At 44.9% G+C, this 12,302-nt stretch overlaps 1 protein-coding gene across 1 annotated transcript in view; it reads right to left on the bottom strand.

Annotated features, from left to right (window-relative positions):
- The window catches only part of mapda (N6-Methyl-AMP deaminase), a 17,194-nt gene extending 4,892 nt beyond the window's left edge, over nt 1-12,302 (bottom strand). The window contains exons 1-2 of the mRNA XM_023970831.2: nt 12,080-12,302; nt 9,219-9,349 (exon numbers count right to left, since the gene is read on the bottom strand). Coding sequence (XP_023826599.1) covers nt 9,219-9,349; nt 12,080-12,124 — 176 coding nt within the window. The 5' untranslated portion in view covers nt 12,125-12,302. The remainder of the gene's footprint in view (nt 1-9,218; nt 9,350-12,079) is intronic.

The raw sequence follows: 12,302 nt of genomic DNA, 5'->3' as shown, positions 1-12,302 counted from the left end.
GTCAAGTTTCATGGTCACATCTGTGATTATGGTGTGCAACCAGATCTCAAAGCACACTGTTTTACAATCACGATATCTGATATGGCTTTGAAATACGAAGAGCGTGAAATTTGGCATCGGCCATCGCGAGTGCACCAGGCCTCATTGCAAAGTTTTTTTTAGGACATTACATTTACTGTTAGATMAATACATGGCTGCTAGCAGTAGATGTTATATTTAGAATTAGCGATTTAGCTAATGTGTTTTGAGTTTTTCACTTACACAGGTGGTGAATTAGCACCAATTGAATTAGGCCTATATATAATATTATTGCACAAAAAAATGAAGGCAAATTCATCTCTATTGAACCAAAAAAATCTGCAAATTCTGGAGCCCTACTTTGACAGTAAAATATTGCCTAATTGTCAACCCAAAATTCATGACCATCACTGGATTAGGTTGCATATCAAAATATTTTTGATCACGCATTCCTGCTTGGACATGTTAGATGAAACAARGTATTTATTGAATACGATCTCAGTAGTCTATTAGACCTCTTAATAAAGCATTGTGAATGACTTTATAAGATGACTCAAATGTATTCTATAGTGTGAAGCTGCGGAAATGTGTGCAGTGCCACCAGGGGAAAATGTAAGTCTGGAGCCCTGCTATGATGGAATAACACTTTCAAAAGAAGATCCAAGTTTAGCCACTGGCTAAAGCGACGACACTTCACAGCCTGAGCTAACAATAACCAGCTAACATACAATACCAGTCAAAAGTTTGGACACACCTCATTCAAGGGTTTTTCTTTATTTTGACTTTTCTACATTGTAGAATAATAGTGAAGACATCAAAACTATGAAATAACACATACGGAATCATGTAGTAACCAAACAAAGTGTTAGTGTATAAGTAGCCACCCTTTGCCTTGATGACAGCTTTGCACACTCTTGGCATTCTCTCAAGCAGCTTCATGAGGAATTCTTTTCCAACAGTCTTGAAAGAGTTCCCACATATGCTGAGCACTTGTTCGCTGCTTTTCCTTCACTCTGCGGTACAACTCATCCCAAACCATCTCAATTGGGTTGAGGTCGGGTGATTGTGGAGGCCAGGTCATCTGATGCAGCACTCCATCACTTTCCTTCTTGGTCAAATAGCCCTTACACCGCCTGGAGGTGTGTTTTGGGTAATTTTCCTGTTGAAAAACAAATGATAGTCCCACTAAACGCAAACCAGATGGGATATCACTGCAGAATGCTGTGGTAGTCATAATGGCTGTGCCTTGAATTCTAAGAACATCACAGACAGTGTCACCAGCAAAGGACCCCCACACAATCACACCTCCTCCTCCATGCTTCACCGTGGGAACCACACATGCGGAGATCATCCGTTCACKTACTCTGCGTCTCACAAAGACACAGCGGTTGGAACCAAAAATCCCACAGGTTTAATGTCCATTGCTCATGTTTCTTGGCCCAAGCAAGTCTCTTTTTCTTATTGGTGTACTTCAGTAGTGGTTTCTTTGCAGCAACCATGAAGGCCTGATTCATGCAGTCTCCTCCGAACAGTTGATATTGAGATGTGTCTGTTACTTGAACTCTGTGAAGCATTCATTTGGTCTGCAATTTCTGAGGCTGGTAACTAATGAACTTATCTTCTGGGTTAACTCTGGGTCTTCCTTTCCTGTGGCGGTCCTCATGAGAGCCAGTTTTATCATAGCGCTTGATGGTTTTTGCGACTGCACAAATTTTCCAGATTGACTGACCTTCATGTCTTAAAGTAATGATCGTCTGTCATTTCTCTTTGAGCTGTTCTTGCCATAATATGGATTTGGTCTTTTACCAAATAGGGCTATCTTCTGTATACCACGCCTACCTTGTCACAACACAACTGATTGGCTCAAACACATTAAGAAGGAAAGAAATTCCACAAATTAACTTTAAACAAGGCACACCTGTTCATTGAAATGCATTCCAGGTGACAACCTCATGAAGCTGGTTGAGAGTACGCCAAGAGTGTGCATAGTTGTCATCAAGGCAAAGGGTGGCTACTTGAAGAATCTCAAATATTTTTTGATTTAACACTTTTTTGGTTACTTCATGATTCCATATGTGTTATTTCATAGTTTTGATGTCTTCACTATTATTCTACAATGTAGAAAATAGTAAAAATAAAGAAAAACCCTTGAATGAGTAGGTGTCCAAACTTTTGACTGGTAGTGTACATACTGACGAAACCTGACTCTGTCACGCCCCGATCTGTTTCACCTGTCCCTATGATTGTCTCCACCCCCTCCAGGTGTCGCTTATTTTCCCCAGTGTATTTAGCCCTGTGTTTCCTGTCTCTCTGTGCCAGTTCATCTTGTATGTTTTCCAAGTCAACCAGTGTTTTTCCCATTCTTCTGCTTTTTGCTATTCTCATTTTTCCTGTCTTCCCGGTTTTGACCCTTATCTGTTTCTGGACTATGATCTGGTTTTGACCTTTTGCCTGTCCACGACCATTCTCTTGCCTACTCCTTTTGGATTAATAAACATTGTAAGACTCCAATCATCTGCCTCCTGTGTCTGCATCTGGGTCTCGTCTTGTGTCATGATAGTACGAACTGCCCATGACAGACCYAGCAGACTTGGACCAGCTCCGCCACGCTGTCTCCCTGCATGGAGCCACCATTGGGAGACATGAGGAGTTGTTACAGGGCCTTTTGCAAGGGCTCAGTTCCTTGACGGAACGCCACGATCATGGGTTAAATGCTATTATGGAGCAAATCAGGGAGTTAGCTCAAAGGCTGACTGCCACCCTTGAAAAACCCCAATCACCCAGTAATTTTCTTCCTCTCTGTGGTGAGTTTGTAKAGCCTATCCCGGAGAACCCCGCATACCTCCTCCGGAGCGTTATTTGGGGAATCCTGGTACCTGCTGGGGCTTTCTTTCTCAGTGCTCGCTTATTTTTGAGCTACAACCATCTTCGTTTCCTTCAGACCGATTGAAGATGGCGTATATTATTACGCTAATGTCGGGAAGGGCGCTCTCCAATCTGCCATTTGTGGTCATCTGGAGGAATTTATGGCAGAGGTGAGAAAGGTATTTGAGTCTCCGTTATCCGGGAGAAAGGCGGCCAGTAAACTGCTTGACTTACGTCAACTCCCGTAGTGTGGCAGACTACGCGGTTGATTTTCACACGTTGGCCGCCGAGAGTGCCTGGAATCCAGAGTCTCTTTTCGATACTTTTCTACACGGATTACCTGAGGAGGTAAAGGATGAGCTAGCTGCTCGGGAATTGTGGGTGGACCTCGACTCCCTTATCGCCCTAACCATCAAAATCAATGGACGCCTAAGGGAACGTAGGAGTGAGAGGAGGTCTGGTCTCGGGCACTCTCGTGCACCCGCTATGGCTCATTCACCTTCGAGGGAATCCGGAAGTTTCCAAAGGCAGCTTTTCCGAGAGGATTCGAGTGCTCTCTTGAATCTACGATGGGTGAGTTGGATTCTCCTGAGCCTATGCAGTTGGGAAGAGCTAGGTTATCAGTTGAGGAACGCTCACGGAGGATGAACAATAACTGTTGTCTGTACTGTGGAGGGGCAGGACATTTTATAGCTGCCTGCCCTATTAGGAAACCCTTGTTTCTAGTAGGTACCAGCACTATGGTGAGTCAGACTGGGAGTTCCCTAATTCCCATCACCCGCACACCCTTTTTTGGGGTTGTGCTGTGGGGAGACCAATCTAAGTCTCTCCGAGTGCTCATTAACTCTGGGGCTGATGAAAGTTTTATGGATGCCACTATTGCTTCGGAGCTTGGTATTCCCACTAAGCCCCTCTCTGTTCCCATGGATACTAGGGCACTGGACAGCCGCTCTATAGGTAGAGTCACCCATAGTACTGTGCCTGTTCAATTACGGGTTACTGGTATGACCTCCTGGAAGTGTTCAGTAAGGCATGTGCTACTTCCCTTCCCCCGCACCGTCCTTATCACTGTGCCATTGATCTTCTCCCAGGCACTACACCACCTTGGGGTCGATTGTATTCTCTATCCGGACCAGAGACCAAAGCTATGGAGGAACACATAGAGGAGTCTCTGGCCACTTGGGCCGTCCGTCCGTCTGCATCTCCTGCCGGCGCAGGGTTTTTCTTTGTGGAGAAGAAGGACAAGACCCTGCGTCTGTGCATTGGCTACAGGCGACTTAACGACATTCAGGTTAAATATCGTTCCCCCTAACTCTCCTCGGCGTTTGAAACTCTCCAGGGGGCTACCATGTTTTCCAAGTTAGACCTTCGGAATGTCTACCACCTGGTTTGGATACGTGGGGGGGATGAGTGGAAGACAGCTTTCAACACAGCCAGTGGACATTATGAGTACCAGGTCATGCCATTTGGACTTGCCAATGCCCCCGCTGTTTTCCAGGCTTTGGTCAACGATGTGCTCCGGGACATGCTAAACCATTTTGTGTTTGTTTACCTTGATGACATAGTGTTTTTTTCCCAATCTGCCCAAGAATATGTACTTRGTGTCAGACAGGTCCTTCAGCGCCTCCTGGAGAACCAATTGTTTGCGAAAGCCGAGAAGTGTGAGMTCCACCGCTCTACTATCACCTTTCTGGGATGTGTCATTGCTGAGGGCAATGTTCAGATGGCTCCTGGAAAGGAGAAAGCAGTGGTGGATTGACCTCAACCAACGTCCAGGGTGCAGTTGCAACGGTTTCTTGGTTTTGCTAACTTCTACCGCCGTTTCATTCGGGATTACAGCACCCTGGGGGCCCCCCTCTCGGCACTCACCTCTCCCAAGGTACTGTTCAAATGGTCTCCAGCTGTCGACAAAGCCTTTGTTGACCTGAAGCATCGGTTCACATCGGTTCCTCATCCATCCGGACCCCTCGTGTCAATTTGTGGTGGAAGTTGTTGCTTCGGATGTTGGAGTGGGGGCCATCCTGTCCCAGCGATCTACACAGGACCAAAAGCTTCATCCCTATGCCTTCCTGTCTCATCGTCTCAATCCTGCAGAGAGGAACTACGATGTAGGCAACCCAGAACTCCTGGCGGTTAAGATGGCGTTGGAAGAGTGGAGGCACTGGCTGGAAGGAGCAGAACAGCCATTCTTGGTCTGGACCGACCATAAAAACGGAATATGGAATATCTATGTACAGCCAAGCGCCTCAAATCCAGGCAGGCCCGGTGGGCCCTCTTGTTTACCAGATTCAACTTCACCATTTCCTACCGCCTATCCAGTTCCTCTGCCACACCCTCGACCTCCAAAACATTCTTCCTACCTCATGCCTTGCTGCCGCTGTGGATTGGGGTATTGAGAACCTGGTTTGCGAGGCGCAACGCTCCCAGCCTGGACCTGAAGGGGGTCCAGCTAACCGGCTGTTTGTCCCTAACCCAGTCCGGTCACGGGTCCTGGAATGGGCTCATTCCTCCAGGCTGACCTGTCATCCAGGGTCCCATCGTACACTAGCKTTCCTCCGACAACGTTTATGGTGGCCTACAATGGTTCCTGACGTCTCTGCCTTCGTCGCCGCATGCACTGTGTGTGCTCAGAACAAGGCTACATGGCAAGCTCCTTCTGGCCTCCTTCAGCCGCTACCAGTCCCTCATTGTCCCTGGTCTCATATCTCTGGGCTCCCTCCGTCTGATAGCAACACTGTCATTCTGACGGTAATCGATCGGTTCTCCAAGGCCGCCCATTTCATCCCTCTCCCCAAACTACCTTCTYCCAAGGAGACGGCCCAGCTTATGGTGCAGCATGTCTTCCGGATCCATGGACTCCCGGTAGACATGGTCTACGATCGGGGTCCTCAGTTCTGGTCTCAGTACAAAGTCAAGGTATTGGAGTCACCATCACAAATAGAAAATTTGTGGGCAGAACTGAAAAAGCGTGTGCGAGCAAGCAGGCCTACAAACCTGACTTAGTTACACCAGCTCTGTCAGGGGGAATGGGACAAAATTCACCCAACGTATTGTGGGAAGATTGTGGAAGGCTACCCGAAACGTTTGACCCAAGTTAAACAATTTAAAGGCAATGTTACCAAATACTAATTGAGTGTATGTAAACTTCTGACCCACTGGGAATGTGATGAAATATATAAAAGCTGAAATAAATCACTCTACTATTATTATGASATTTCACATTCTTAAAATAAAGTGGTGATCCTAACTGACTTAAGACAGGGATTTTTACTCTGATTAAATGTCAGAAATTGTGAAAACTGAGTTTAAATGTATTTGGCTAACGTGTATGTAACTTCCGACTTCAACTGTATATACTATACTGTATCCTTCACTATCTATTGCATCTTAGCTGCTCTGTCACTGCTCATCCATATATTTTATACTTATATATTCTCATCCCATTCCTTTACTAGATTGTGTGAATTAGGTTTTGTTGTGGAATTGTTTGATATTCCCTGTTAGATACTGCTGCTCTGTAGGATCTAGAAGCATAAGCATTTCGCTACACTCACAATAATCAAATCAAAGTTTATTTGTCACGTGCGCTGAATACAACAGGTGTAGACCTTCAAGTGAAATGCTTACTTACAGTGTGAAAAAAAGGTATGTGTGTGTGTGAGTAAAGAAATAAAACAACAATTAATTAATTTTCAAATAAGAGTAGCAAGGCTATATACAGACACCGGTTAGTCAGGCTTATTGAGGTAGTATGTACATGTAGGTATTGTTAAAGCGAATATGCATATATGATGAACAGAGAGTAGCAGTAGAGTAAAAAGAGGGGTTGGCGGCTGGTGGGACCCAATGCAGATAGCACGGTTAGCCAATGTGTGGGAGCACTGGTTGGTCGGGCCAATTGAYGTAGTATGTACATGAATGTATAGTTAAAGTGACTATGCATATAAGATACACAGAGAGTAGCAGCAGCGTAAAAGAGGGGGGGGGGGGCACACAATGCAAATAGTCTGGGTAACCATTTGGTTACCTGTTCAGGAGTCTTATGACTTGGGGGTAAAAACTGTTGAAGCCTTTTTGTCCTAGACTTGGCACTCCGGTACCGATTGCCATGCGGTGGTAGAGAGAACAGTTTATGACTGGGGTGGCTGGGGTCTTTGACAATTTTTAGGGCCTTCCTCTGACACCGCCTGGTGTAGAGGTCCTCGGTGGCAGGCAGCTTTGCCCCAGTGACGTACTGGGCCGTACGCACTACCCTCTGAAGTGCCTTGCGGTCGGAGGCCGAGCAATTGCCGTACCAGGCAGTGATGCAACCGGTCAGGATGCTCTCGATGTTGCAGCTGTAGAACCTTTTGAGGATCTCAGGACCCATGCCAAATCTTTTTAGTTTCCTGAGGGGGAATAGGCTTTGTCGTGCCCTCTTCACGAGTGTATTGGTGTGTTTGGACCATTCTAGTTTGTTGTTGATGTGGACATCAAGGAATCTGAAGCTCTCAACCTGCTCCACTACAGCCCCGTCGATGAGAATGGGGACGTGCTCGGTGCTCCTTTTCCTGTAGTCCACAATCATCTCCTTAGTCTTGGTTAKGTTGAGGMATAGGTTGTTATTCTGGCACCACCCGACCAGGTCTCTGACCTCCTCTCTATAGGCTGTCCCGTCGTTGTCGGTGATCAGGCCTACCACTGTTGTGTCGTCTGCAAACTTAATGATGGTGTTGGAGTCGGGCCTGGCCTGGCCATGCAGTCGTGGGTGAACAAGAGGGGAGTACAAGAGGGGAGTACAAGAGGGGACTGAGCACGCACCCCTGGGGAGCTCCAGTGTTGAGGATCAGCGTGGCAGATGTGTTGCTACCTAACCTCACCACCTGGGGGCGGCCCGTCAGGAAGTCCAGGATCCAGTTGCAGAGGGAGGTGTTAAGTCCCAGGCTCCTTAGCTTAGTGATGAGCTTTGAGGGTACTATGGTGTTGAACGCTGAGCTGTAGTCAATGAATAGCATTCTCACATAAGTGTTCCTTTTGTCCAGGTGGGAAAGGGCKGTGTGGAGTGCAATAGAGATTGCATCATCTGTGGATCTGTTTGGGCGGTATGCAAATTGGAGTGGGTCTAGGGTTTCTGGGATAATGGTGTTGATGTGAGCCATTACCAGCCTTTCAAAGCACTTCATGGCTACGGACGTGAGTGCTACGGGTCTGTAGTCATTTAGGCAGGTTGCCTTAGTGTTCTTGGGCAAAGGGACTATGGTGGTCTGCTTGAAACATGTTGGTATTATAAACTCAATCAGGGACATGTTGAAAATGTCAGTGAAGATACCTGCCAGTTGGTCAGCACATGCCCGGATCACACGTCCTGGTAATCCGTCTGGCCCCGCAGCCTTTTGTATGTTGACCTGTTTAAACGTCTCACTCACGTCGGCTACGGAGAGCGTGATCACACAGTCGTCTGGAACAGCTGATGCTCTCATGCATGCCTCAGTGTTGCTTGCCTCGAAGCGAGCATAGAAGTGATTTAGCTCGTCTGGTAGGCTTGTGTCACTGGGCAGCTCGCGGCTGTGCTTCCCTTTGTAGTCTGTAATAGTTTGCAAGCCCTGCCACATCTGACGAGCGTCGGAGCAGGTGTAATATGATTCAATTTTAGCCCTGTATTGACSCTTTGCCTGTTTGATGGTTCGTCGCAGGGCATAGCAGGATTTCTTGTATTTCTTCTTCCGGGTTAGAGTCCKGCACCTTGAAAGCGGCTGCTCTACCCTTTAGCTCAGTGTGAATGTTGCCTGTAATCCATGGCTTCTGGTTGGGGTATGTACGTGCAGTCACTGTGGGGACGACGTCCTCAATGCACTTATTGATAAAGCCAGTGACTGATGTGGTGTACTCCTCAATGTCATCGGAAGAATCCCGGAACATGTTCCAGTCTGTGATAGCAAAACAGTCCTGTAGTTTAGCATCTGCTTCATCTGACCACTTTTTTTACAGACCGAGTCACTGGTGCTTCCTGCTTTAATTTTAGCTTGTAAGCAGYWATCTCATTTCCATGTGGGTTTTATGCTAGCAAAGCTTCCTCTTTACAACATTTTTAAGAGTGCTGTTAATATCCCTTTAATGATTGAACATTCATCTATACTGTGTCCCARCATTGCAGCTTGGTAATAATTTAACGGAGTTCCTTACTAATCAGTAACCTTAATTCAAATCAAGTACAAGGGAGGAGCGAAAATCCGCAGACACTCTGCCCTCCGTGGAATGAGTTGGACAAGTGCCATACATTATATTGTATGACAAGTGCCATAGAATGCACTATGGACTCAGAAAAAGAAACAAACAATCAATTCTGTCATACGTACTCATCCAGTGTCCTCCGCTGACCACTGCGAATAGCAGTCATGCCGTGTTCGATGTTGAGATGAGGCTTTCGAGCCACGAGTTTCTCGATGGTTGATAAGCTGACAGAGCCATTGAGATGGGCATGAAGCTCCTGGGTAGAGAAGAGAGGATGACACGCAAGAAGTTAGAGTACAAACCTGTTGGACTGAAATACAGTTGAAGTCGGAAGTTTACATACACTTAGGTTAGAGACATTAAAACTTGTTTTTCAACCACTCCACAAATTTCTTGTTAACGAACTATAGTTTGGCAAGTCGGTTAGGACATGTACTTTGTGCAGTACACAAGTAATTTTTCCAACAATTGTTTACAGACAGATTATTTCACTGTATCACAATTCCAGTGGGTCAGAAGTTGACATACACTAAGTTGACTGTGCCTTTAAACAGCTTGGAAAATTCCAGAAAATGATTTCATGGCTTTAGAAGCTTCTGATAGGCTAATTGACATAATTTGAGTCAATTGGAGGTGTACCTGTGGATGTATTTCAAGGAATACCTTCAAACTCAATGCCTCTTTGGTTGACATCATGGGAAAATCAAAAGAAATCAGCCAAGACCTCAGAAAAAAATTGTAGACCTGCACAGGTCTGGTTCATCCTTGGGAACAATTTCTAAACGCCTGAAGGTACCACGTTCATCTGTACAAACAATAGTACGCAAGTATAAACACCATGGGACCACGCAGCCGTCATGCCGCTCAGGAAGGAGACTCGTTCTGTCTCCTAGAGATGAATGTACTTTGGTGCGAAAAGTGCAAATCAATCCCAGAAACACAGCAAAGGACCTTGTGAAGATGCTGGAGGAAACAGGTACAAAAGTATCTATATCCACAGTTAAACAAGTCCTATCTTGACATAACCTGAAAGGCCGCTCAGCAAGGAAGAAGCCACTGCTCCAAAATCGCTATGAAAAAGCCAGACTACGGTTTGCAACTGCACATGGGGAAAAATATCATAGTTTTTGGAGAAATGTCCTCTGGTCTAATGAAACAAAAATAGAACTGTTTGGCCATAATGACCATCGTTATGTTTGGAGGAAAAAGGGGGATGCTTGCAAGCCAAYGAACACCATCCTAACCGTGTAGCATGGGGGTGGCAGCATCATGTTGTGGGGGTACTTCACAAAATAGATGGCATCATAAGGCAAGAAAATGATGTGGATATATTGAAGCAAAATCTCAAGACATCAGTCAGGAAGTTAAAGCTTGGTCGCAATTGGGTCTTCCAAATGGACAATGACCCCAAGCAGACTTCCACAGTTGTGGCAAAATGGCTTATGGACAACAAAGTCAATGTATTGGAGTGGCCATCACAAAGCCCTGACCTCAATCATATGGAAAATTTGTGGGCAGAACTGAAAAAGCATGTGCGAGCAAGAAGCCATACAAACCTGACTCAGTTACACCAGCTCTGTCAGGAGGAATGGGCCAAAAATCACCCAACTTATTGTGGGAAGCTTGTGGAAGGCTACCTGAAACGTTTGACCCAAGTTGAACAATGTAAAGGCAACCAAATACGAATTGAGTGTATGTAAACTTCTGACCCACTGGGAATGTGATGAAAGAAATAAAAGCTGAAATAAATCATTCTCTCTACTATTATTCTGACATTTCACATTCTTAAAAGAAAGTGGTGATTTTATAATTTTGATTTTATAATTTTTTTCATTCAGTTTTGCCCAAAGGATTGTTATTACGGTAGTGTCCGCCTCCTTTTCAAAAAGCCAGCCTTTGTGGAGGATCGGGGCCAGAGCCTGTCTCTTATACACATCTAGATGTGTATAAGAGACAGATTCTATACTATGCCACTGTATTTTAGTCCAATGCTGCTCTGATATATATGTATATATATTCTTAATCCATTCCTTACATAGATTTACGTGTATTTTGGGTATATGTTGTGAAACTGTTAGATATTATTTGTTAGATATTACTGCACTGTCGGAGCTAGAAGCACAAGCATTTCACTACACCCACAATAACATCTGCTAAACATGTGTATGTGACCAATACATTTGATTTTATAATTTTTTTCATTCAGTTTTGCCCAAAGGATTGTTAGTGTCCACCCCCTTTTCAAAGAAGCCTGCCTTGGGGAAGGGACAGGGGCCAGAGTAAGAAGACACAGATAGAACAATGAGCCAAATATTAATGTGAAGCATCCAGTTGGCGTTTCACTCACACCCAAATATGGTGATGGAGGAAGCCCAGTGGCTGGCAGTGGGAGAAGATGAAATTAGATGGATTTTGGCAGACATTCTGCTAATTTTCTCATTGTACGGAACATCTCCATACAGTTTCCTGTTTCTAAAACTAGAATCTGTAACAGTGGACTGTGTTTTGTAGACTTTACCCTTTGAATAAAAGTTTCAAAAAATTGTTTAGAAAGAGTGCAAGGGCGATTTGAGTTACTGCACATGCGCACTTCAAAGTAGGCGTTCCTTAACGGAAATATGCAAATAAATGCTAGAATGCACCAATAGGATCTCACCAGCTCATGCTTGGCTCTGCCTACCTTGCTTGCTCTGCCTACTATGATTAATTTGCTCCCATTGGAAGGCAGGCTCTAGTCTAGGGTTAGTTATAAAACTCTTTGACGAAGCACCGCCCAAAACACAAATTGTAGTCTTTTAGAGACTGGAAAAAAATGTGTTTATTTGTATATTTAGCAATGAATCCACCGATAGGAGGCTGAACGTTTACCTCAGCTTCTCCAAGCCGGCTAACGTCAGCTAGTTAACATGAACGTTTAAACTTCTAAAAAAATCAACTTAATTGTCTTCAGGTAAAAAAATCGAATATATTGTAGACGGCTACTTACCACTTTTGGCAGCTGTCGGTAGAATAAATCAGCCTCCTTCTCCATTCTAATTGTTTTATTCAGAAATATATGTACTCAATGATCTATGAACCTGTGCGATCATCATTTTTTTTCTGGTTGCTTCCTTTGTTTTCAGTGCTTATTTAATCGTCGCACCACTAAGTTGCAACAGTGAAACAATCCCCGCTTTTTCCTTCTCGTTCCTATTCTTCCTCCATCTTGT

This window comes from Salvelinus sp. IW2-2015, linkage group LG26, assembly GCF_002910315.2.
Source record: "Salvelinus sp. IW2-2015 linkage group LG26, ASM291031v2, whole genome shotgun sequence".
NCBI classification, from domain to species: domain Eukaryota; kingdom Metazoa; phylum Chordata; class Actinopteri; order Salmoniformes; family Salmonidae; genus Salvelinus; species Salvelinus sp. IW2-2015.
Note: the sequence above shows the minus strand (reverse complement) of the source record. Positions and strands in the feature narration are given on the sequence as shown.